A 27,381-nucleotide genomic window follows, 5' to 3' on the forward strand; every position below is an offset into this window, starting at 1 on the left:
CACCACATTGTTGGTTTCTATCTTCGGGCGTGAATGAAACAAAAATAGTTGTAACATAGATGTTTATGTTTTAAAAATAACGAAGAAAAAAAATTCCTAAATAATGTAAATTATAATTGTATTATAAGGATGTTTAAAGAAATTTCGTTACAACATGATTTGATACACCAACTTATTGCACTGACCAAACGAAGAAATACATATTTAGTGTTTTATTCCAATGAAAGCAATTCATACGGAAATGTTTTTATTACAATCAAATTACAACATACCATGTATATATATATATATATATATATAATGATATATATATATATATATATATATATATATATATATATATATATATATATATATATATATATATATATATATATATATATATATATATATATATATATATATATATATATAATGATATCAGTGCGTTACTATAAATTAAAGGAAACTTTTGTGTGTGTATGTATATGTTGTTTTTATTATATCAAATTGATTCTGAGCACCCTTTATTTTGGCAGCCACAGAGTCCTCGCCCTCAGGATCTCATACCCATCTTCAAGTTGAAGCAAGTGATCAACCTCCACCCCTTCATCCTCTGTAGAGTGACTCGAACCATTTCTGTTAACTGCAGATAGGGATTGTACCATGCTATCTCTCCCACACTCCTTCCGGTACTCTAAAGTCATGGAAGAAATCTTGTGACTCTCCAAGACTGATGGTGGAGCACCCTAAGAGGCAGCATCATTTTCCATTGTCAATAAAAGAACTTTGAAAGCATTTGAACAAGTGCTCATTCTAAAAACCAAAAAAAAAAAAAAAAAGGAAATATACACAAGTACAATAGATTAAAGAAAGAGATATATGCATGATTGAATTAAGCATTACACATTATCTTCGCATAATATGTATATATATAAAAATAAATAAATAAGCAAGAAAGAAAATAAAATAAAATAACTTTCAAGTCCAAGAAATCTCTTTCATTCTCTTGGACATTGTGTCTTATTTATATTTCTTAAGATATTATCTGTCATGGCATGGAAAGTATAGAAGAAAGAGAATTGGCTAAAATGGTAACAATTGTCCTTTTTGAGTAAAATGTATGTTTACCAACTTTTCAGCGTTTTAAGTGAAACGTATGCGCGTTTAGTATTTATTTTTTGCTTAAGTAATTATGAAGAACGTTTTCTATTAAAAAAATTTATAAACAAATAGTGTTACATAATCTTTTATTTTTTGTTAAGTGTTTGTGAAGAATAAACGTTTGCTTAAAATAGTATTCTATTATTCTTTAATAATATTTACAAATAAACAAATCGTGTAACATAATCTTTTATTTTTGGTTAAGAACTTATGAATAACGTTTTTTAATGAAAAAAATTTAAACAATGTTCAAGTTAATTTCTTTAATATTATTTACGAATACACAAATTGGGTTTATATAATCTTTTATTTTTGGCTAAATATTTATGAAGATAAAAGTTTGCTTAAAATATCGTAAAGTGTCACATCGAAAAGAAAAGAATAAAAGAAAACTCATGTTGTCAAAGAAAACAAAAGGCACAAACATCTTCTTCTCGCTTCCAATTGTTAGGTGCTAGAATTCAATCTTCTTTTATTGCAATAGTCTACATTTGGATTTCTTTTTTTTTAATTTAATTTCTGTTGTTTTTGGTTTTATCATGAGAAGAATCTTTTAAGCTATTTGCACATTAAGATTTGCCAAAAGAGAGCAGCTAAGAAAACTTCTTCAAACTTTAGTATGTCGGTGGCTTATCGAGGAGAGAGAAGCTCCAGATTTTTTTCCAGTTTAGAGAGGGGTTTTCTTTGAGGTTGGTTTTGTTGGGAGAGGGAGGCTTCACGTCTCCCTCTCCTGGTGGTGGTGTCTCCTAGCTTAGGGCTTTGGAGCGTTTTTGTTCCTCCCGTTTTTTGTTTCGGTGGGGGTTGATGTTCACTTAGCTTTGTGGGCTATGGTGGTTTGTGTTTTTTTTTCTTCTTTTTTTGGCTCAGGCAGAAGTTTCTACTCTCGATGCTCAGCTTGGTGGAGTGGCTGATTTTTGTGTCGTCGTTGGAGTGTTTTTTGGCTGGATTTCATTGTTTTTTTTTTTTAAAGATTTTGGAAGCCAAATCTACGCACGTCCGCTGATTTCTGCTAGACACGCGCCCCTCGGCCGTGTTCTCTGTCGCCTTCGCTCCTGCTGCCGGTCGCATAGTTCATGCCGGTCGCCAGAGTTCGACGCGTGGCCTGCACGCGCCAGAGGGGCTTTTGCTCTTTGGCGCGCGTGACGGTCACGCTCCGCCATTTTCTGGTCTTGCACGGTGGGGTTGGGGTTTATGGCGGTTGTTCTTCGGCTAGGTGGTTCTGAGGATGGCGCGTGTTCCCCACGCGCCACCGTTTTTCGACGGAATCCGCCTCTGTCTCTTTTCGGCACTCGGTTATAGTTTCTGTTTGTGTCTTCTATTATGGTCTACTTTTGTAATTTTTAGACATTTTGGGACTGTTTGATGGCTTTAATGCTAGATCTGTCTCTCTTCTTTGTGCTAGGTTGTGCTTTATTATTAAGGGGGGCTTCAGGTATGTTCTTTGTAATGTTTATTAATTATTTGGGTAGCTGTTGTTTTTGTATATTCTGGATCTTTGTCACAGTCAAACTTTGGTAGCTGCTTTAAGTCAGGTTTTTCCTGACTTAGTGGGTGGAGTTTCTTTATCTCTAGTCACAAATGGCCTACGGGCAGTGGTGTTTGCCTTCGGGCATGTATGAGCTTCTCTTGTATTGTATTGGCCTTGGGTTAAGTGTAATTCTCTGTAGGGCTCATATTTAGTAATAAAGTTTTCTGTTTCAAAAAAAGAAAACTTCTTCGAGACCAAATCTCAGCACAACCTCAATTCAAAATGGTTTGTCTTTTTCTTTGAAAAATTATATGAGGGTTTATATATATATATATATATATATATATATATATATATATATATATATATATATATATATATATTACGAGGTTGTTTTTATTGATTTATTTTTTATATGCAAATATGAGATGAAAAACTGGGGAGTGTAAATCAACTGATAGAAGTGGGAACAGATTTTCCTTGGTTTAAAAATATAATTTTAATTTTTATAATTTGATAGTATAATTGTTTTAGAAAAGTTTTTTCCCTATTTCTATTTTTTTTAAGATGTAATTTTCTATGTTATGGATTTAATTTCTAGAAGATGCAGGTTTGGCAACTTAAGATTTCTTACCAAGAATTAAAGACAAAATAAGCTAGTAAAAATAATGGAGAAACTGCGCTTAGCCCTTTAATCTACCACCTCATTTACAATGTGTATCTCAATCTTCAAATTAGTTTAATGTGACCTATCAATCTACCAAAGGAGTTGCAATGTCTCTTTATTACCCACTAAAAAGACAAAAATACCCCTGAAATCTTTTCTTTCTTTCTTTTTTTTTTTTAAAAAAAAAAAGCCAAAAAAACCTCCTAACCCACAACAGTTAGGTTTTTCTTTTTTTAATTATGTATTTTATTTTTATTTTTAGGGGTGTTTTTTATCTTTTTAGGGGTAAAAGGAGGACATTGCAACCCCTTTGGCAGATTGATAGGTAACATTAAACTAATTGAAGGATTGGGGGACATTACAAATTGAGGCGGTTAAGTGTAATTTCCCTAAAAATAAATATAGAATAACTAGCTTCAGTAAACTTACAATGACGTAATAACACATTTAAGTTTGATTTTTATATTTTTAGAGTTGGACTTTGAATCTTGTGAAGTAGCAGTATGTAATGACCAAAGGAAAGTGCTAGTCACATTTGCCCTATTATGCCAAAATGACTAGTCATGTTAAAATTGGACCTCCTTAGAATTACTTTTAAAACCCAATCTCACCTTGTAATGAACCAATGTGAGACTTAGCATTTATAAGCACTTTTAAGATCCACCAACTCAATGTGGAGCAATATATATTTCCTACGTCATACTAAATTTTTGAGGTGAAGAACAAGAGAGGTAGCTATCCTAACCGAAACTCGTTTTTATCAGTGCTACTAGGTTGGTATCTTGCTTTTAACCTACTCTTTAGTTATATTTTCATACCCTACCTTATGGTTTTCAATCTCTAGTTAATTTTTGGTTTTAATGCAAGATTAGTGTTGGTTTAACAACTTAATGATGTTGGACGTGTCCTTTTTTGGCATGGGTGTATTATTGGGCTCCAGGGCTATGTTACCGATCATGTTAAGATCTTAGGGCTTGCCCAGAAGAGGTTTTGTTGCTTTATGTACCAAACCCGCATGTTTACAACCCACATGAAATGTATTTTAGATTAATATGAACTCTACTTTATGAAAATGATTGATGAATATAATGAAAACGATGAGTTTGTAAAGCATGCATGTAAAAAACATACAATATTAACTTGCATCGTAAGATACGGTATATCGGTACGTGTGTGATAATGGTTATGGGCTTATTATTATAAGGGTTAGCCATATGGTCAAAGAGATTTACTGTTATGTTTGGCTTTGGATGCAATGGTTGTTTTTGTGAAGCGCACACAATCTATAGATAGGGCCATAGTTATGGCTTTGCTAGTAGTATGGGCCACCTGAGGTCGGACTCCTAGTATATGACGGTATGCGACAATATGCTATTAGAAAAAAAGTAAAAGAAAACAGAAAAACGAAATGCTCCTAAGGCGCATTACAACGTCGCTTTCCTTAAGAAATTATTTGCCCCCACCAGAAAAGTATGCAAAGGGTTACATCAAATATTTCTCCAGGATACAATAGAGCTTAGAATTCTCTGTTTGTTTAATTGCATTTTGTACAAACAAATTTAAACCATAACACTTTCAGATTTTTCTATTATAACAAGAGACAGACAAAGACTTGTAATTTTAAATACAGAAGGTGTGAGAAAAAGAACTAAAGATAAAAGGAAAATTGTTATCTTTTTTATTAAATAACTGGACAGCAGTTACTTCTGTATTGTGTTGAAATAACTGCTTATCCAACTGTCTATAACTTCTCAAGTAATAGTCATCAACTGTTATTTTAACAGACACTTAATTCTAACCATTAAATCAAATAACTATCAATGATTATCTAATAATAATCATTAAATCGTTATTATTTAATCTCAATTGTTAGATAAAATGTGATTTAACCTTATAGTTTACTTTAGTGATGGTCCAGTAAATCCAACCACTGGATCTACCTAAGAAACATCTTATGGTCTAGATTAAACCACCAGATCGATTGATCATGACCATCCAAAATTGAAAGGTCATGATTAGATCGCCCCAATCTCTGTGCCACATGCCAAGTGCACCATCAAAGCGTCCTACAACCCACTGCCACACACAGTCGTGCGCATACGGTGCTTCTCACCGTACTAGAGTATATATATAAGTGCATATATCCAAGCATTACTTTAAATGCTTAAAGTGTGTTGGGCCTTATAAATGCCAACTACACTTTCTCTTTTTCCCATGTGGGATTATTTTCATTTAATGCTCTTTAATACATTCCCAAGACAAAAAATAAATATATATACATATTAATTTTGAAAATGCTTTAACATATCCAGAGCACTGGTATTATATTATGGGTCCTCCAGGACAGCGACAACCCTACCAAGAAGAGGTAAAGGCTTGGATAGATCATATGGAGTTGAACTATGATATGATTCACTTATTATAATATATACTATATCTGCATTGCATTCATGATTATCTTGTCAAATAAAGAACTATTACTTTATATTGTTGCATGTAATTTATACCTTGAACATCATCTAAATTCATCATAAGATAACATGTAAATCATGCGTATTTATACTCACTAAGTCATGGACTTACAATTGTATCTTTGCCACCAGTAAAATATGTGATGTTTTATAGATAGCCTAGTTGATGGGGTATCCCAAGAGAAGGATGTTTTGTTTACAGGATTTAGTTCGGATAATTTTTTAGGAGTTACATCATGTGGGATGGCACGGAGGACACACGTCTTGTTATAATCAAGATTATCCATATGTTTTATCATGTTAAGACTAGGCCTTAAAACTTTATGTGATTTTATGACTATCAGATTTGGTTTGTAATATTTATGTTAGTGACTAGTCTTTAACTGTAACATTTGGAGAATTATCTATGTTATAATACTTTAGTTTTGCTCTAGTTGTTTTTTAGAATATGGGTTTCATTAGTAGCTATCTCTTTATGTAAGTAAAAAGTCTTCCGCTGTAGGCTCTCTTTGGAGAGTGTGAAATCCCTTTTGTCTTATTCCTGGTGGAATATGGTTGTACAACGAATATTTTATATTAATTTCACTGTGGTGTTACATTTAGGGGGGATGTGAGAATATTTAGATTAATTATTCTCTTTATTCGATTTCCTATTATGGTTTTTCCATTTTTTAATATGCTAGGGTTTACTTGCTCACTACTCATAGTCTTTCTATAAATAATGACTTAAGTAATACTATTTAATATACTGATCGATATACAAGATGTAGCACATAACTCTCTCTCCAATTTCACTCTTTATTCTCTATTCTTCCTTTCATATATTCTTCTCATCATATGTTTCTACGAATTTCAAATCTATACTAAAGCATAGCATGTGAATGTCCAATCTTGAAGAATTCAGTCATGCATGTGACCCGAATTATTAATTTGAGTTGAGCTCATGTCATAATCAAGTAATCGTATTACAATCCTCATCAACAAAATGGAATATTAAAATTGTAATGTAACATGACAATAAGGTTATTACAAGAAGAAGATCGAATAGGCATGCAAAAGGATGTACCTCAAGAATCCAGCTGATGTATTTTACATGGTTCACGTGCTGATTCATATCCAAATCATTCCATAAAGGCTGCAACGGTAAGGAGTAAAGAACTTCATTCAAAATAGGAAATAAAATATTGCTACAGAAAATATGCAAAAACATTGAAGTTGTAAGCTTCAGATTCCAAGTTGAAGATACTTACTGCTATACCTACTCGGACATAATCTGCTGCATCAAGGTCCAATCGCCGAAGTTTTCTCTTATCCTTGTTAATGATAGGGTCACAATTCAAAACATGAGGCTCTATCTCTGCCCATGCTTCCTTTACGAAAGATAATTTCCTTGTTTCCTTATTCATCATAAAAAACAGGCTGCATAACAAAAAAAACTACTCCAATGAAGCATGATAACAGTAATCAATGGCAAAAAATTATCAGAAAGAAGATATATAGTACCTACATCCGGCAATCATAAATTTGGTGGGTGGCATGATTAAAAGAATATTAAAAAATAAGTGTGAATTAACCTGGTTGCTCGAATAAGAGTTTCGCCTGTCTTGTAATCACGGACAAGCCAGTCACGCTTTCCTGTTGCAGATATCCAAGTTTCAACTTGAACTACATCAGCCCTTCAAAGAAAAGCAAACAATTACTAAAGTTAAGTTCACATTGATCGAGGTGGTAAATTGTGAAGGAATTACATGGGTACTAAGTCTTTGTATTGTTTCTGTTATCTACTAATGTGCTTTGACTAGTTACTTGTTTACCTTGGTTGTGTTTTTTGTTAAACCTTGGTTTGTAGTAGGTGAAAGTGAGTGGCTGTTGTGTATCCACGTAGGCTTCTAGAATCATGTTTGTAAAAGACTCTTTTTGTTTTGTATGTAAATAAAAGAAGCTACTGTATGGACAGATGATATATGAAGAAAAGGAAGACTCCTGAGAATAGAAGAAGAAAATTCTGCAGAAAAAACCCTACCACTTCTCTGTTTTCAGCTCTGTTTTTTACCTCTGTTTTGTTCACTTTTCTGCAGAAATTCTGCAACAACCTTCCCTTATTATCTTGTGTTTACATGCCATAACCTGCTGCCCTTTGAAGTGTGTTTTGCTGGAAACATGTCATTCTGTGTTTAGACAAAATCACTTATGTGTAAAGATACGGTAAATAGGAATTTCACTATTCAAAGTGATGCCAACAATTCTGCCTGCAAGTCAAAAGAATTTCAAGTTTCCTGTCAGCCGTCCGGACGATCGAGCCATCCCGTCTGGACGCCCATCTGTCCACTGTTCCATCCGTCCGGACGATGTGTCATCCCGTCCGGACGCCAGGCAGACAAGCATCATCCGTCCGGACGACGTGCTCCTTCCGTCCGGACCCCTTCACTGTATCGAGAAGATTCTGTTCCAACTTGCATCTATCTGGACGTTTCAGCAGCACGTCCAGACGCCTATCAGTTCTCGAACGGTTCTCTGATTCTTTCCAAGTTCCAAGAAAGGAAAAATCAATCAACCGTCCAGACGATGTGGTATCCCATCCGGACGTGTGTCTCTATAAGGCAAGAATCGCAGTTCAAAATTAACCGTCCGGACGTCTGACAGCTGTGGTCTGGACGTGGGTGCATCGTATATGGAAACTGCCGATTCGACTTCAACCGTCCGGACGTCTGCCTCTCATGGTCCGGACACACGCATTGCAGATATGGAAATGCGTGTTGAAGAATTTCCGTTCGGACGCTTCTCCCCCATGGTTCGGACGCGCGAAGCCTTTTATGAAAATTACTTGCAGCGGACGTGCGACCGTCCGGACGATGTGCCATCCCGTCCGGACGAAGCTCTTATACAGGAAAGATTTCTTCGCAAAATTTTTGGAAAATCTTGTCGCACAGTTGTCCGTCCGAACGGCCCATGTCCACTGTCCGGATGGCGCTTAGCTATATTTTGTCTGACGCTCATTTGAGCCCCCAACCTATAAATAGAGGCTCCTGGGCATTGAAGACTACAAGAATTCGGTGTTGAATTCCACAACTGCTCAGAGACGTGATATTTCCTCTGAAGCCCTTTCAAGTGTGCTGTTGCTGTGCTACAACCGAAGTCTATCTTAGAGGTCGGCTCTAAGATAAAGGATTCTATTGAAGACCCTTTCAGGTAGGAGAACCTGGTTGGGAAGCGTTCGTGTTGGGTTACACGTCAGAGATCAAGATATGACCACTGCATTGGGTTTATGTGAGTGTTACTGTCTTGTATCTAGCTTTGTCTTCTGAATAGTAGAATTCTTGGGTTTGGCTGCCCCGGAGTGGTTTTTCTCTTAATTGAGTTTCCACTTTGTCAACAAAAATTGTGTCTTTTATTTTCCGTTGTGCTTAATTTTTGTTGATACTTGTACACACACACTATATTTTTTAAGTCAATTTCAATTTTCAGAAACAAAGCAAGGCTAGTTGCAAAAGGGTATTCACAGCAGCCCGGAGTTGATTTTCATGAAACTTTTGTTCCTGTAGCTCGCTTGGATACAATGAGTGCTCTAATTTCTCTAGCAGCTCAAAAGGGATGGTTATTATACCAACTTGATGTCAAATCGACCTTCTTAAATGGAGAGTTGAAAGAAAAGGTGTATGTTGAGCAACCTCAAGGATTTGTCATCCAAGGAGAAGAAGAAAAAGTATATAAGTTGAGAAAAGCTTTGTATGGGCTAAAACAAGCTCCTAGAGCATGGTATAGCCACATTGACAATTATTTCAATGAAAGTGGTTTCAAAAGGAGCAAGAATGAGCCAACGTTGTATGTAAAGCATCAAGGTAATGTGAATTTGCTTATTGTTGCATTATATGTTGATGATTTGATTTTGACTGGAAGTAGTACTAAAATGATTGAAGAATTCAAGAAAGATATGGTGAAAAAATATGAGATGAGTGATATGGGGCTACTACACTACTTTCTTGGTATTGAAGTGTATCAAGACAAAGAAGAGGTGTTCATTTCTCAAAAGATGTATGCTGAAAAAATTCTGAAAAAATTCAGAATGCTTGGTTGCAAACCAATGGCTACACCCCTTGCTGTCAATGAAAAACTAAAGAAAGAGGATGGAGGAAAAAAGGTGGATGCTACACTCTATAGAAGTTTGGTTGGAAACTTGCTATATCTCACAACAACAAGACCTGATATCTTGTTTGCAGCAAGTTTTCTATCAAGGTTCATGCATTCTCCAAGTCATTTTCACTTTCCAGCAGCAAAAAAAGTTCTTAGATACATTCAAGGCACCACAAGTTATGCAATTAGATATTGCAGAAAATCCATTGTGAAGTTGATTGGCTTTTGTGATAGTGATTGGGGTGGTTGTGTTGATGATATGAAAAGCACCTTTGGTTAAGCTTTTTCACTTGGATCAGGGTGTTTTCTTGGTCCTCAAAAAAGCAACAATCAGTTGCTCAATCTTCAACAGAAGCAGAATATATTTCAGCAGCTATAGCAACGTCTCAAGCTATTTGGTTGAAAAGAATCCTTGAAGATATTGGTGAGAAACAAGAAGAGGCTGTATACTTGTATTGTGACAACAAATCAGCTATAGCAATGGCAAAGAATCCAGTTTATCACAGCAGGACCAAACACATTGCAATCAAGCATCACTTCATTAGAAAAGCAATTAAAGAAGGAGAAACAGAATTGAAATTCTGCAGGTCAAAAGAGCAAGTAGCTGACATTTTCACCAAAGCTTTGCCAAAGGAAAAGTTCCAGTAACTCAAAGAAGCATTAGGAGTTCAAGAACAGCACATTAAGGGGGAGAATGTTATCTACTAATGTGCTTTGACTAGTTACTTGTTTACCTTGGTTGTGTTTTTTGTTAAACCTTGGTTAGTAGGTGAAAGTGAGTGGGTGTTGTGTATCCACGAAGGCTTCTAGAAACATACTTGTAAAAGGCTCTTTTTGTTTTGCATGTAAACAAAAGAAGCTACTGTATGGACAGATGATATATGAAGAAAAGGAAGACTCCCAAGAATAGAAGAAGAAAATTCTGCAGAAAAAACCCTTTCCACTTCTTTGTTTTCAGCTCTTTTTTTTTCCTCTGTTTTGTTCACTTTTCTGCAGAAATTCTGCAGCAACCTTCCCTTATTATCTTGTGTTTTCATGTCATAATCTGCTGCCCTTTGAAATGCGTTTTGCTGGAAACAATCAGCCAACAGTTTCTTTCCCAAATAAGATTAAACTAATTGCTTAGTCATTTTCGAGTAATAATGCATATGTATTTAACAATATTTTTTATCGATCATGATTAAGAGTATCAAAGCCAACGTCATGTGGTGCTAGAGCAGCATATAGCGATATAGATGGATCAGATTTAATTGGTTACAAAATCACTCTGCGAAACTGTAAGGGATATAATATAGGGGTTAATAGGTGTAGGTTTATTTGTATAACTCTTTTAGTTGCTTGTTTAGTGCTTCATGCGTAAGTTCTTGCACAATCGCTAGAACATTGTCAGATTTACACAGCAGTTGGCGTGAGTTTTCCACGGTTAGCTTCATAGTTTTTTGCATTTGGCTCAACAACTCCAACACCTTTCGGAGTAGTGGTGCTTGCTGTTGCCACAGAACTGCCATGGTATATTTTGTGTTGTGGATTGTAAAATGAGAGGGGAAAAAAAAAAATAATAAATAAATTGGGCAACGGAAGCTAGGAAAAAAAAAATTGAGAGATATGGGAGATTTGGAAGTGATGGTTGAAGAATTGAACGGCTTTGATACCATTTGGTATACGAATAAACCTACTCCTATTAACCCCTATATTATATCCCTCACAGAAACTCGATCTAATTGTAATGGTGAGTAGTAAAATGGTTTACCATGAAGGTAGGCGTTCCACCGCAATCTGCATCCGATATAACACCCATATCACATTCCTTTTACTCATCTCTGATGTTAAACCAAAACCTTCAGCAGTTAGCCCCAAACGCTCAAAGTGATTAAGTGATGATTCCTACAAGTACAAAAGTTAAGATAGGTTTAGGGGTTTCATTAGATATAGAAGCTTACAAATCCTTACCAAAGAGACAGGCGTCGGATATAAAAACCTGCATATGATTCACTAAGGACACTATTGAAACTTTGCCATCAGGGTCTAGCTCATATGATCTGATTAAGAAGTTCTGTTGAAAAACAAGCCCGCCCTGCGACAACTTCCCGCTAAATGTGTCAATAGTTTTGTCAAGCTGCCTTGGTTTCCATTGAAGTTGTTTTGGTCTTTCTGTCAAACATGTTGTGGGCATATTCTTTGAAGGGAAGGTTGGTCGAAACACCAGCCTCATCAAGTGTGTTGGGGCAACCAAAGACGTTAGCATGGTGAAGGTGAAAATACTGGGATTAATGCACTTCTACAGATGCGCAAGTAGTGCATGCCAAAAGGAGTACATATATAGACTTCATAATGCCCCTTGGCAGCATTTTGGACTAGGACAGGCCCTCTACCCCGTGCTAGAACAGGTCGCAAGTACGATCGCCGGCCAATTTTTTAAGAGGAAGTCCCCCACTATCATCCGCAATATTTCAATTTTATCATATTTCTTTATCAATAGCAGCCGGCTTCATTTTGCACAAGGATCCTGTAAGGATTACGTTTTTTCTACTTTTTGGCCAACTAAATAAAATAATGAAGAAAAAAAACGTGGAAAATCTCATTCTTTTGATTTGCTAACCAATTGTTTGAGAGGGAAGATCATTGAGAAAATCAAGCACAAAATTTGAAGAGTATATATATATATATATATATATATATATTAAATAAGATCAACATTAGAATGAAAAGAATCATATAAAATAGGGTTAAACACATTTTTTAGTTTTTAGTACCCGTGGGTTTAAGGTCTTGACTTATTGCTCCATATGTTTCAGTTCGTATCACAGATGGTACTTGACTTTTCGAAAAAGACGGAAATGATACCTCGATTCATTTTTCCGTCCAAAAATTAAAGGTTGTACACGTGTTTACTCTCAGGTATTGACATGTGTTTTATGCATTAAAAAAATTAAAAAAACTAAAAATTACAAGCTTTAAAAATTAATAAAAATAAAAAATAAAAAAGCATTAAAAGATGAAAACAAAAAAAAAGAGGGGCCGCTCAAGCCGCTCAACTACCTCTTAATCAGCCACCCCCATTTTGGCCAAGGTCGGTGGCTAAGCCACCCCCATGGCCGGTTTGGGGGTAGCTAAACCACTCCCATGGCCCTTGGGGGTGGTTCGGCCACCCCCAAGGGTAAAAGAGAAAGAAATAAATAAATAAGAGGGTTAGGCCCTTGGGGGTGACGAACCACCCCCATGGGCCACGAGGGTGGTTCGACCACCCCCAAACTGGCCAAGGGGTGAGCCACCCCTTTGGGCAAAATGGGGGTGGCTCGGGTTGGCTGGGCCACCCCTCATTTTGGTTTTTTTTTTTTTTTTTTTTTGAAAAAAAAAAAATATTTAAGTTTTATTATTTTAAATTTTTTAATGTTTTTTAATGTATAAGACACATGTTAATACCTGAGAGTAGACACGTGTCAATACCTGTCAGTATCGTTAGTTTTTAGATGAAAAAATTGACGAAAGTACCATCTCCATATTTTTCCAAAACCCAGATACGATCTGTGATACGAATTAAAGCACATTGAGCAAAAAATAAAGACTCTAAACCACATGTACCAATACCTATTTAACATTAAAAAATATTTGAAGATTGCTATTAGAAAGGGAAAATACAATTTACTTCCCCCAAAGTTTGATAACTTTTTCACAATTTAGTCTGTCAAATGTTTAAAAAGTTGCAACAAATGTAAGTACTCTGTTAGCCATTTCCGTCTTGTTTGATGAAAAATAGCTCATGTACACCGCACTTGCATTTTTTAGTACAAAAATTTCAAAATTGTCCATATATATATATAGAAAAACAGAAATCCAGATGGTGGTGGATTGGCCACCCCCTTTGGCCAATTGGCGTGGCCGAGCCACCCTTAAAAGTGTTTGGAGGTGGTTTCAGCCACCCCCATTTGGCCCCTTAGGTTTATTTTCCCTTTTTAGAATAATATATTTTACATCATCTATAAGTATTTTGCTTTGTCTCCAAGTTTAGGATTATTTTTGTACTTTTATCTTTCTTTTTCTCGAAATATTATGCTTGGAAAGTACTCAAACTTAGTCTATATGAAGGCAGATCTATATTCTTTTGCAATTATAAATTAAATATCAGTCTTTCATATAGGCTTTGGTATCGGGTAATTCGATAACTAGTCGATCAGTTAATCAATTAATAGCTTATTAGTGGACCTTTTAAATTGGGCTAAGCTTATTTTAATTGGCCAAAATGATTTTTTTTTTTTTTTGGGCAAAACCAAAATGTTTTTTTGGGCTAAAAAATGTTTTAATTTAACATGTTTAATAGGTCTCATTTGGGTCATTTTGTTGTAAACATATCATATTTCTTTTAATAAATCTTCTCTATTAGCTATTCTATCTCTTGTTATATATCTCATTATCCTTATAGTGATTATCATTCATAAGCCACAGTTTTTAGGACCTCGAGGACAAGGTCATTTAGAGGGAGAAGGAATGTTATAACCAGTTACGATTATGATTAGAAATTATGTTAGATTAAAATTTATATTTAAGTAAAATTTTAGTTAATTATTTATCAATTAGGATTAAGATTAATTAGTTGTATTTTAAAGTTAGGTTTATTATTAGTTGGGTATTTTCTATCTTATCTAATTGTCTATTTAAAGACACCATGAAGTTAATAAAATTATCAAAGAGAGTGATTTACGATTGTGTTGGGAATGGGAGGCCTAGGGTTCCTCCAACTACCCTAATGAAGCCTAAATTTTTTGAAATTATCTTACCAAATTCTATTTTCTTGTTAATTTTCTATCTCATGTTAGGTAGGCACGTAAACATTATACGACATGCAGGGCTTCTAGAATTCTGTGGTCCTTTGGCATAACATTTCTTTTAACAATGTTGCTCACCTTTTTAATATATTTGTGTATTCACCATTCACCATTATATCTACCATTTTACCTTTTTAATATATTAGGAAGATGTACGACATGCAGGGCTTCTAGAAATTCTGTTGTCCTTCGGCATGGCATTATTAACAATGTTGTTCACCTTTTTAATATATTAGTGCATGTATTCACAATTCGATCACCATTATATCTTCTAACTAATTTAGTCGGTCTATGAGTGAAGGAAGAAAAGTTCAACACGGCCTTAAGGTTCTTACCGATGGATTAAGATCATCTCAATTTATTTGTCCGAATTCTTTGATCAAATAAAAAATTAGACGGTTCAATTTTTATCTAGTCAAGTAAATTTAATAAGTGGTCCTGTACAAATTCTGTCAAATTCAAATAAATAATAAAAGGATCTTAATCCCATACGGATCCCACCTAGCTAATAGCTCCAGGAAAATTGCATGCCTAGGGCTTCTTCATAAATACTTCTCTATAGGTTTAGCACCATGCTTGGTTTTTTGTCAATGGATCTTTATTATCATCGACAAGTTCTTTCCATACTCATCGAATCAAATGCATTTCTAATTTTAGCAGAATTTATAAGATCATTCACGAGGCAACTTTTTTTTTTTTTTTATTAAATTTAGGAAACAAAACTAGTTTTTATTTCCCTATCTAAATATACTCCACAATAGATTCATTTATCTTTCCTTATATCAATTAAATATTCTTTCTTTACAAATATAAGTTTGTACCTACCATCGCATTTTTCATAAAATTTAAACATAATCCCCAATAAAAGGCAAAAAAATGAGAGATGTGAGAGGAAAGAAAAATATTTTGTATTAAAATAATATATATAGAAGCTCTTTTGGTTCCCTACACATTGGGTAGAACTGTAACATTTCCAATACTTAGAGAATTGATAGGGTATCTGCTATGGATGGTCTTTTGTGATTTTTTTTTACTATTTTCTTATATTTAGGGAAGGGAATGAGCTATAGAAAAGCTATTGGGAATGCTCTAAGCTTCTACTTGAAATGGTCAGCCCAAACTGCCTCATTTGCAAGAATTTCGTATTAGGTGTATTTAGAAACTTAATTTTAGGTTTTTTTTTCTTCTTCTTCTTCTTTTCTATTTTTTTTTTATCTTTTATATATATTTTTTTGAGAAAATTTACTTACCCTTTAATCTTTTATCTCATTTGTAATCAGTCTCCTAAACTTTAAAAACTCTCAATGTCGGATTGTCATCTTTTCAAAGTTTGCAATGTCACCCCGACACTTAGAATTTTGGGTTAATTCAAGCGGTTGATAGGTGAAATATCTATTATGCCATATAAAATTTATAACTTTACAAAATTACCTTAATTAAATAATTAATTAAAAAAAAAAAAAAAAAAGAAAAGAAAAGAAAAGAAAGTATTGCACCATAAGTCACTTGTGACCTACGCAAGGTGACCTAGGGAGTAAAGCTTAACTTATAATTTTTTTAAAAATAAAAAATAAGGGCATTTTAGGTATTTCAATGCCTCCGTTAAAATTTAAAGGAGCTGAAGAGTGTCCAATTATTTATAATGTAGTAATATTTTTGTAAAAAAAATATGAAAAGATAAAAATATTATTGTATTATAAGGAATGGAATACTCTCTAATTCTCTTTAACCGGAGAGGATGCCTTTCGGATCTAAGAGAAGCTCTAAAGTGTAAGAAGAAAATAAATAGATAGATAGATAGATAGATAGAGGCTCGCCCACTGGCCTATTGATAGAGAGGGCCACGTCCTTTGATACATAATAATTAGGTGTTGTACTTGGGCTGCCCAAGAACAAAGCCCGCACCCTACAAACCTAAGGCTATCTCCAACAGAGTAGTTATTTTAACCAAAATAGTCAAATATGACTATTTTGAACATTTTTTCCCCTCCAACAGATTAGCCATTATAACTTTTTATCTTCAACATTGAATAGTGAATAGCCAACACTGGCTATTCACTGTTCACCTGTTTATAAATTTTTTATTAATATTTTCTCTCTCTCTTCTTCTCCCTCTCTATCATTTAATAAAAGAAAATGATTAAAAAACAATATTTTAATGAAATGAAGAGTAGAATAAAGAGTATTGTCATAAGGAACGGAATACTCTCTAATTCTCTTTAACTGGAGAGGATGCCTTTCGGATCTAAGAGAAGCTCTAAAGTGTAAGAAGAAAATAGATAGATAGATAGATAGATAGATAGATAGAGGCTCGCCCACTGGCCTATTGATAGAGAGGGCCACGTCCTTTGATACATAATAATTAGGTGTTGTACTTGGGCTGCCCAAGAACAAAGCCCGCACCCAAGCAACTCCTTCCATTTCCTCTTCACTTCATTTAAGTGAAAACGACGTCGCCGGCCGGCGGCCAACGTTTGAACAATACCAACTCCATAAACAGAGCTTTTTATCTTCCTCTGTTTTAGCCTCCATAAACAGAGCATAACAGAGCCACCTAGGAAAGAGGATATTGCTGGAATTTTACATGAAGTTTTGAAGCTTCTCCATCAAAGGTTTGCAGACGTGCAAGCACACGTAAAGTTTAAGCGTCGAGGTACTTGGGTTTCTTTAAACGTTTTCCCCCCATGTGGTTTCCACTTAAATAAAAGTGATATACAATATGGACTGTTGATTTTATTACAGGACTTCACCGACCTTGGTTAACAGGAGATGTCTGTTGCTTTTACAAGAGCGTAAGCCCGATCCGTCCTATATATACATGCGTTATAATGTTTCCTCATCCTCATTGTTCGGAGCAGAAAGAAGGCTGAACCAGCTTACACGAAAAAAAACACGTCTGTCTTTCATTTTTTTCAGATAAAGTGTTGGAAATCATTGGTTTGTTCGCCTCCGTATTGAGTAAACATTTTCCAGGTTTCGGTGGGTTTTTGCAGTTATTGCGAGACCAGTCTGTGGTTTTAGCTATAAGGCTTTGAGAACTTATACATATTCAAATAGATTCTGAACAAATATTTCTGGCTTCTAGTGGGTTACGTTCTAGCAGTAATCTTCATTCGGGTTAAAATCATGGACGGCGTTGATCATTACAATGCCAGTGGTAGTTTACGATTACGCAGTTCGTCGATGTGGAGGAACAATGCTATGGAAGTTTTCTCGAGGTCTGCACGAGAAGACGACGACGAAGAAGCTCTCAGATGGGCTGCCCTTGAAAAGCTTCCTACTTTTGATCGTCTAAGAAAAGGTATACTAACTACGTCAAAAGGTGAAGCCAGTGAAATCGATATACATAATCTTGGATCTGAAGAAAGGAAGAAATTGCTCGAGAGGTTGATCAAAGTAACCGAAGAGGATAATGAGAAATTTTTGTGGAAGATCAGGGATCGGATTGATAGGTAAGACTAAGACCTCTGCCAGTCTGAGATTAACGTGTTTCGTTTCTTAACTCTACTTAATTTTCATACATGTTCGTCAGTACCATAATGGATTTTCTTGTTTCTTGGAATTTTCTCAGAGTTGGAATTGATCTTCCAGTAATTGAAGTCCGATTTGAGCACCTAAACGTTGAAGCAGAAGTTCATGTAGGAGGCAGAGCCTTGCCTTCCTTCTTTAACTTCATTATAAACATCCTAGAGGTAACCATCTGCAAAACCTACAACATTAGGTAGTGATAAATTTTATTAACTTGAATTTGCTTTTTTTTTTTTCTGTGTATAGGGAGGTTTGATAAATATTCTTCACATGCTTCCAAATCAAAAGAAGCAGTTAACTATCCTTAAAGATGTTAGTGGAATCATCAAGCCTCGCAGGTAAGAAAATACGCTCAGCTGTTATCTTGAATTGGATTCTGAATTTCTGGGAAATCAAATTTCTAACTTGATGGATATGTAATTTGTAGAATGACATTGCTATTGGGTCCTCCAAGTTCTGGGAAGACAACGCTCTTATTGGCTTTGGCTGGAAAGCTTGACCCGGCTCTAAAGGTGAAAATAATACCATTTTGGCTTCGTTCTTTCTTGAATTGTCAATTCTTAGCTCTGTTTAAGCTCTTTAATTTCATCCCTAATTTGAAAACCGAAACTTTTCCTTCAGCGTTCAGGGAGGGTGACTTATAATGGCCACGGCATGAATGAATTTGTACCCCAGAGAACTGCTGCCTATATCAGCCAATATGATCTCCATATTGGGGAAATGACTGTAAGGGAAACCTTGGCCTTCTCTGCCAGGTGCCAAGGGGTTGGATCACGCTATGGTAAGTTATTTAACTTGGCGATCACTCGTTCTGTTTTCAGCTTTCCTTCGTTATAACCTTTAAGATGAACTCCCCCATGAATAATTTGAAATCTGCAGATATGTTAGCAGAGTTGTCTAGAAGAGAAAAAGAGGCAAATATCAAGCCTGATCCAGATATTGATATCTACATGAAGGTGAGACAGAAGATATTGGCCAACGATTTTTAGAAAGTTCAATGGGGTTTAAAAAGTGATAAAACACTCCTGGAATAAAATAATAAGAATAATAAGAATAATTTTTTTTTTTTTTAAAAAAAAAAAAAAAAAAAAAAAACCAATCATAGTTTTGCAATGGATGATGATGGTTTTCTTGTATTTTGCTTGTGATGTACGTATCAGGCAATAACAACAAGTGGCCAGGAGGCGGACGTGGTGACAGAATATATATTAAAGGTGACATAGCAAGCCAATTTTCCATAAGAGTTCTGCATGTACTTGGAAAATAATCATTAGCATTTAAGAAGTATTCGCATAATATCCTTCAGTTTCTCTAATTTGCTTCAAACGTGAACTTGCAGATTTTGGGTTTAGAAGTGTGTGCCGATACCATGGTGGGAGATGAAATGTTGAGGGGTATCTCTGGTGGACAAAGAAAGCGTGTTACAACAGGTATACCATCTCCAGAAACCAGAAACCAAAACGCTGCTGCTCTCTCTAGAAACAAACCCCACCATAGTTTCCCGGCTGTATTTTTACTGACTCCTCCTCCTGTCCCCTTCCCCGCAACTGCCCTCTTCCTCCTCTCCCTCCCTTTCCCGCCTCTTTCTGAGGCTCAAACAGTCTTTTTGGAAGCCCTATCGATCGCCTCTGGCCATTATCTTTGTTCATCAGCTTTGTCGGCCCATCCTCCACTGCTAACAGTTTGTATTCCGCCTCCTCCAGCCATTTTCATCCTCGGATCAACCCCTTTTTGAAGTTTATAGATTTGGGTTTTTCAAACATAGATCTGTCAACTTCAGGAAGCTTCACCTTTGAGACGTGCCAATCCACCTTTCTCTTTGGCTTCTTCGCTTCAATCCACCACCAGTCCCGTCTCCTTCCGGCAACACACCCATGAGTAGATTTCACTCGCTGGTACGTGTCTCACATGCGTCGACGTGTGGACAGCCCTCCGCCACACATGACGCCTCCTATCATCTCATCCACTGTCATCTACCACTGTTGCCGGTCTGCTGGGGTGGTTTTGTTACTTCCGAACACTTAGTGCCATAGTGTGGCCTCCACTCGCTGGAGCGTGAACCCAAAGACAGAGGCTTTCTGCTGGTCTTGTTGAGCTACTTTCATTTTTTTTAGGCTTTTTGTTGTAAATTTTTTGTTCTTAAATTTATGTCTTTCCTTCTATGTGTTTGCTTTTTTTTGTTCCCCTTCGAACGTTTAGGTAGGATTCAAGGGTATCACGAGGATCATGCTTCTAGCTATTTGAGTCCCTTGTACTAGAGGTTTGAGTAGTGTTGAAGGGTCTTGTAACGGTCGTACCCTTATTTACGTCCCGTTTTACCATCTTTATTGGTGTTCACGTTTTTGGTATTCATGCCAAAAATCAATAAGGTTGTGTCATTCAGTTGATGTATTCCCTCTTACTTTCTGTCTTCTCTTGTTGTTTTGGTTCTTCTTGTTGCGTTGAACCCGCCCTAGTTTGTTGCTCATGATTGAAATTTTTCTTCAAGTGTAGTAGCATATAGAATTCATTTTTATTGATATGATTTGCCTGTATGATAATATGAATTAGTCAAATTATAGGGGAGATGCTGGTTGGACCAGCAAAGGCACTGTTTATGGATGAAATATCTACTGGATTGGATAGCTCGACAACTTTCCAGATTGTGAATTCGCTCAGGCAATATGTTCACATTCTTGACGGGACGGCAGTAATCTCTTTACTGCAGCCAGCTCCAGAGACTTACGATCTTTTTGATGACATTATTCTCCTCTCAGATGGATACGTTGTCTACCAGGGGCCCCGTGAACATGTTCTTGAGTTTTTTGACGGCATGGGCTTTAAATGTCCAGAAAGGAAAGGCGTGGCTGACTTCCTGCAAGAGGTTATACTAATACTGATACTCATGGGCATGCAAAAGATGTACGTACGTTTTGACAGCCATATTATATATTAATGTTTGTGCAAATATATCGCAGGTGACATCGAGGAAAGATCAGGGGCAGTATTGGGCACGCAAAGATGAGCCTTACAGTTTTGTGATGGTCCAGGAATTTGCTGAGGCATTCCAATCATTCCGCGAGGGAAGGAGAATAAGAGACGAACTGGCAGCTCCATATGATAAGACAAAAAGCCACCCAGCTGCTTTGACAACCAAAAAGTATGGTGTTGGTAAGAAGGAGCTGTTCAAAGCCTCCTTCTCGAGAGAATACTTGCTGATGAAGAGGAATTCGTTTGTTTACATCTTCAAGCTTGTACAGGTAGATTTAAACAAACTGATCAAAATTTTAAACAGGATTTAGATTAAATTTTGTTTTGTTTTTCTTCCTCTGCTTTCAGCTTGCAGTAATGGCACTGGTTTCAATGACACTTTTCCTACGGACCAAGATGCCTCGTGAAACAGAAATAGATGGAAGAAGTTACTCGGGTGCTTTGTTCTTTACTGTGGTTATGATTTTGTTTAATGGAATGGCAGAGATCTCCATGACGATTGTAAAGCTTCCAGTTTTTTTCAAGCAGAGGGACCTCCTCTTCTTTCCTTCATGGGTATATGCTCTGCCTGCATGGGTCCTCAAAATCCCGGTTGGGTTATTGGAAGTGGCTGTTTGGGTATTCATGTCGTATTATGTCATTGGTTTTGATCCATACGTTGGAAGGTAATTATATATATATATATATATATATATATATATATATATATATATATAATGAATTTGTTTAGAGATTAATTGGTGGAATAATATTTGGAAATATGTTTAATATTTCAGGTTGTTTAAGCAATACCTTCTGCTATTACTTGTAAACCAAATGGCCTCTGCCTTATTTCGATTTATTGCAGCACTGGGTAGGAATATGATTGTTGCTAACACCTTCGGCTCATTTGCACTGCTCTTGCTTTTTGCATTGGGTGGTTTTATCCTCTCCAAAGGTAACATTATATTTACTAGTTATAATAAATAAATAAACTCATCATTATATATATATATATATAAGATTTTAAGATAAATAGTGAATTCAAACCTTGTCAATTTTTGTCATTCGCCTCTCATTTAAGTTAAAATATTTTATGAATAATCTAGTTTCACGCATGAGAGACTATTAAAGTGTTGATTAAATTGTTAAAGTTGTTATTTTTTATTAGTTTAAGCCTTTGGGATAAATAGTGACTTACCAATTTTACTTAGGTTTATTGATTTAAGCTTTTAATTATGGTTGTGTTCTACCATATTTCATTGCGTGGTTTTTTGAACAATATCGACATTACCTTGGTACTATGGTTATAATTACTCCACTTTTTTGTTTCATGGGGTGATAAAAAGTCAAGGAAACTTCACGTAACCCTCTAAATTATCGTTGCTTTTGCAATTACTTGCCTAAACTTCAAAAACTCTCAATTTAGAATATTCATCTTTCAATTTTTTTCCAATTTTACCCATCCATTAGGATTTTCAATTAAATCCTATCAAAATCCAAAAATACCCCTAATTGTTTTTAGGGAAAAAAAAATTACAAGGATTTTGGCGTTGGTTAGGTTATATATATTTAAAAAAAATAATAAAACATGGGTATTTTGAAAATTCTGACACCATTATGTTAGGATTTTTACAGAAAATCTTAAAAGATTTGTGAAATTGAAAAATAAAATAAAAATTAAAAGATAGATACACTAAATTGAGAATTTTTTCAGTTTAGGGGAGTAATTGCAAATGTGATGGATGTTCAAATGGTTAAATGAAGTTTCTCCAAAAAAGTCTACACCAGTAAAGTTGATGAGAAATTCAATAAACTTGTTTCATGAATTTCTTACCTTCCATTTTTTATGTATAAATAATTAGATATCTTAGATTTTTTTATTTTTTCTTTTTCTTTTTGTTAGCAACAAGAGTATCAAAGCTGAAATGTCACATGATTCATTTGTCCGGTTTTAGTCTATAATAATAATAATTATGAAAATGGTTAGGGTACTATAATCTTTACCACAAACTCACCTGACAATCTATATTTTATGAAAATGAGTGTCACGTAAGCTAGCAATCTATATTTTAATGATTAATGTAATAAATAACATGTGGTCGATCAACATGTAAAAATGGTAAGTATTATGTGCACTGTTGTACGTGTAATGGTCTAATTTTTAGTGGCTGACGTGGTAAATGTGACACGAACGAACCGTAACTTAAACAGAATAATCCATTCTTGTGTTGAGTTGGAGCAGATGATATAAAGCACTGGTGGATATGGGGCTACTGGGCATCACCTTTGATGTACGCGACAAATGCAATATTGGTTAACGAGTTCCTGGGGAGCAAGTGGAAACAAGTAATTTCCTCAACTATACATTTGAACAGTTATACTGTATAAAATATAACAAGCTAATTAATGTCTGATTAAATTATTTAGCTTGGAAACTCGACGGAAACACTGGGAGTTAGAGTGTTGAAAGGGGGCGGGTTCTTTACCGAAGCACATTGGTATTGGATAGGCATAGGGGCAACAATTGGATTCATTCTAGTTTTCAACATCGCTGTCATTCTGGCTCTTGCCTATCTTAAGCGTGCGTATCTCCACCTTTTTCACCTTGGGCCTTGTTAATATAGGAGCTTTTGTGTTAATGATGTGCAACTAATTATGTGCAGCATTTGGGAAGTCACAGACTGTGAAGTCAGATGAACCAGAAAGCAATGAACAAGGGCAGAATACTGGAGAAGGCATACAGTTAACACAGAGAGGAAGTAATCATGGGTCCTCATCATCTGTAAGGGCAGAAGCTGCTGTTGAGGGCAGTCATAATGGGAAAAGAGGAATGGTTCTTCCTTTTGAACAACATTCAATCACCTTTGATGACATAACATATTCAGTTGACATGCCACAGGTAGCTTAAAATCATAAAGATTTGGAACTGAAAATGTTTATTGAAACCTGATGAGGCCTAATGGTTTCAATTTTGACTTGCAGGAAATGAAGAACCAGGGTGTCATTGAGGATAAATTGCTGCTTCTGAAGGGTGTGAGTGGCGCTTTCAGGCCAGGTGTTCTCACAGCTCTGATGGGTGTTAGTGGTGCTGGCAAAACAACTCTGATGGATGTTCTTGCCGGTAGGAAAACTAGTGGATATATTGATGGGAACATCACAATTTCAGGGTACCCAAAGAAGCAAGAAACATTTGCTCGAATTTCAGGGTACTGTGAGCAAAATGACATTCATTCTCCTCATGTTACTGTGTATGAGTCCTTGCTCTACTCAGCATGGCTCCGCTTATCCTCTGAAGTTGATTCAGACACCAGAAAGGTTAGTATCTGAAAGAAACCTCTGCTTCAGGGTTTTGCTGAATGTTTGAATTTGTCACAAAGAGATTGAATGCCACAGATGTTCATTGAGGAAGTCATGGAGCTTGTGGAGCTGAAACCACTGAGGCAGGCATTGGTTGGGTTGCCTGGTGTGAATGGTCTCTCCACCGAGCAGCGCAAGAGGCTCACTATTGCAGTTGAGCTTGTAGCGAACCCCTCCATAATATTCATGGATGAGCCAACTTCAGGGCTGGATGCAAGAGCTGCTGCTATTGTTATGAGAACGGTGAGGAACACAGTGGACACTGGAAGAACAGTTGTGTGCACCATCCATCAGCCAAGCATTGACATATTCGAAGCTTTTGATGAGGTGAGAGCTATAAATTATCAACAGATAAGGTGAGCATTCAATATTGCTTCTCTCCTAGATTTCAGCTTCATATTTAAAACATGCACTTGCAAATTGCAGCTTTTCCTAATGAAGCGTGGAGGACAAGAGATATATGTTGGGCCATTGGGTCGCCATTCTTCCCATCTTATCAAGTATTTCGAGGTAGGAACCTATTAGAAAACAGAAATACAGCCATCCAACAGCCAGAAATCTCGATCTGTGTTAGTAATTTCCTAATACATATACTTTTTCCTTGCTTCTAGAGCGTTGAAGGAGTCAGAAAAATTAAAGATGGCTATAATCCCGCAACTTGGATGTTGGAAGTTACAACTTCTGGGGAAGAGATGGCTTTGGGTGTTGATTTTACTGTTGTGTATAAGAACTCAGAGCTATACAGGTACCTTCCATGTTAAACCAACTAAATATATACCATCTAAGCAGATAGGAATGAGTAAATTTAATCATTTAATTAATACTTTAACACTCCCACTTACTTGTGGGCTCAAACTCAAACTCTCTTTTAATAGGTGAAGCCTAACACGTGAAATATTTAATTAAAATTATAGGTAAATTAAGGAGACAATATTTATCTCAGAAGCTTAAGCCGATAGGAATGGATAAATTTAATCGTTTAATCAATACTTTAACCGTATATATAAGATCCTTGTCATATTAATGAACTTTAAACTGAAGGCTGAAAATTGTACTGTTGTGTGGCATGTGCATCAGGAGGAACAAAGCACTGATTAAAGAGTTGAGTAAGACCACTCCTGGTTCAAAGGAACTTTATTTTGCAACTCAATATTCACAGTCATTTTTCACTCAATGCATGGCTTGCCTATGGAAACTACACTGGTCTTATTGGCGCAACCCACCATACACTGCCGTAAGATTTCTCTTCACAGTTTTCATAGCCCTGACATTTGGGACGATGTTCTGGGACCTTGGCTCCAAGACGTAAGTTTTTACTAGTAGAAAACTCAGAAACGTTAAGGGATGAATTTAATCATTTAATTTATATATTCTAACGGATACTAATGCAGCAAGAAGCAACAAGATTTGTTTAATGCGATGGGTTCCATGTATACTGCTGTTCTCTTCCTTGGTATCCAAAATTGCTCATCCGTGCAGCCTGTTGTGGCTGTTGAACGATCTGTCTTCTACAGAGAAAGAGCTGCCGGGATGTATTCAGCCTTGCCATACGCATTTGCACAGGTAACTGTTAAAATATAAATGGTTAAATTCATCTGTTCTTATCAGCTCAAGCTTTTGGAATAGGTGGTGATTTAACCGTGTTTGTTTTGGCCCCAGGTCGCAATTGAGCTCCCATATGTCTTTGCTCAAGCTGCTGTATATGGCATCATAGTTTATGCTATGATTGGATTTGAATGGACGTTCGCCAAATTCTTTTGGTATCTATTCTTCATGTACTTCACATTGCTCTACTTCACCTTTTACGGCATGATGAGTGTGGCTGTGACACCAAACCACCATATCGCCGCCGTAATATCCGTTGCTTTTTATGGATTATGGAACTTGTTTTCAGGATTCATAGTCCCAAGGCCCGTAAGTATTTTTTGACATGGAAAACATTTACCAACACTCCTTTTCGTTTTGATTGATTAATCATCTGCTTGGCCAACAACAGAGGATTCCAGTGTGGTGGAGATGGTACTACTGGGCATGTCCTGTTGCGTGGACCTTGTATGGCTTGGTTGTTTCACAATTTGGAGATAACAAGGACGTGCTTGAGGACACCGGTGGCACAGTGGAACAGTTTGTGAAAGACTACTTCGGATTCAAGAATGATTTTCTGGGAGTGGTGGCGGGTGTTGTTGTCGCCTGGACGGTGCTCTTTGCATTTGTCTTTGCCTTTTCCATCAAGGCGTTTAATTTCCAAAGGCGGTAGAAAAAATGCTAACAGCTTGCATCTCCATGTTCTTCTATCTCTTTCACCTGCAACTTTGACTAAATGTATTCACATTAAGGCAATAGGATCAGGATTATAAATGGGTGCATAATAGCTCTAGGAAAATTAAATGCCTAGGGCTTCTTAATAAATATCTCTCTATTGGTTTAGCACCATGCTTGCTTTTTTGTTGTCAATGGATCTTTATTATCATCTGCAAATTTTTCCACTACTCATTCAATCAACTGCATTTCTAAGTTGAGAAGTACTTCTGCAGCATTTATTATAAGCTTCTGCTTCAAATGGTCAGCCAAAGAAACAAACTCCTCCTTGAAAGAATTTCCTATTACGTGTATCTAGAAACTTAATTTTAGACTATGTTAGTTTTGACGTAAAATGTTTTCTGTCGGAAAATATTTTCAACAAAATCTTATTTTAGAAAAAATTATTTTCCTGAAAAATATTTTTTGACGTTCAGCTCGTACGGAAATGTACGGAAATGAGCGGCGGCGGAAAACGGCCAGCAACTTTCCACTCTGTTTTTTCGTAAGATACTTTCGTCAAACCACAACTGAAAGTTGTCA

At 36.0% G+C, this 27,381-nt stretch overlaps 2 protein-coding genes across 2 annotated transcripts; one reads left to right on the forward strand and one right to left on the reverse strand.

Annotated features, from left to right (window-relative positions):
* Positions 1–405: 405 nt before the first annotated feature.
* Positions 406–12,475, reverse strand: LOC133864532 (palmitoyl-acyl carrier protein thioesterase, chloroplastic-like). The gene is made up of 6 exons (XM_062300900.1): positions 11,859–12,475; positions 11,631–11,764; positions 7,324–7,425; positions 7,000–7,168; positions 6,816–6,884; positions 406–728 (listed from the first exon to the last, which is right to left on the reverse strand). The coding sequence occupies exons 1-6, from the start codon at positions 12,123–12,125 to the stop codon at positions 507–509; spliced, it is 963 nt and encodes a 320-aa protein (XP_062156884.1). The 5' UTR covers positions 12,126–12,475; the 3' UTR covers positions 406–506.
* A 4,707-nt stretch (positions 12,476–17,182) lies between these two features.
* Positions 17,183–27,010, forward strand: LOC133864087 (pleiotropic drug resistance protein 1-like). The gene is made up of 24 exons (XM_062300295.1): positions 17,183–17,356; positions 17,446–18,155; positions 18,275–18,395; positions 18,478–18,569; positions 18,659–18,743; positions 18,853–19,012; positions 19,111–19,187; positions 19,392–19,445; positions 19,571–19,661; positions 20,793–21,094; positions 21,189–21,470; positions 21,550–21,866; positions 21,978–22,138; positions 23,426–23,529; positions 23,611–23,764; positions 23,847–24,082; positions 24,166–24,498; positions 24,577–24,867; positions 24,967–25,050; positions 25,152–25,285; positions 25,618–25,845; positions 25,932–26,103; positions 26,200–26,454; positions 26,537–27,010. Exons 2-24 carry the CDS (start codon positions 17,830–17,832, stop codon positions 26,795–26,797), a joined length of 4,320 nt encoding a protein of 1,439 aa, XP_062156279.1. The 5' UTR covers positions 17,183–17,356; positions 17,446–17,829; the 3' UTR covers positions 26,798–27,010.
* Positions 27,011–27,381: the final 371 nt, after the last annotated feature.

This window comes from Alnus glutinosa, chromosome 3 (assembly GCF_958979055.1).
Source record: "Alnus glutinosa chromosome 3, dhAlnGlut1.1, whole genome shotgun sequence".
Lineage (NCBI taxonomy): Eukaryota > Viridiplantae > Streptophyta > Magnoliopsida > Fagales > Betulaceae > Alnus > Alnus glutinosa.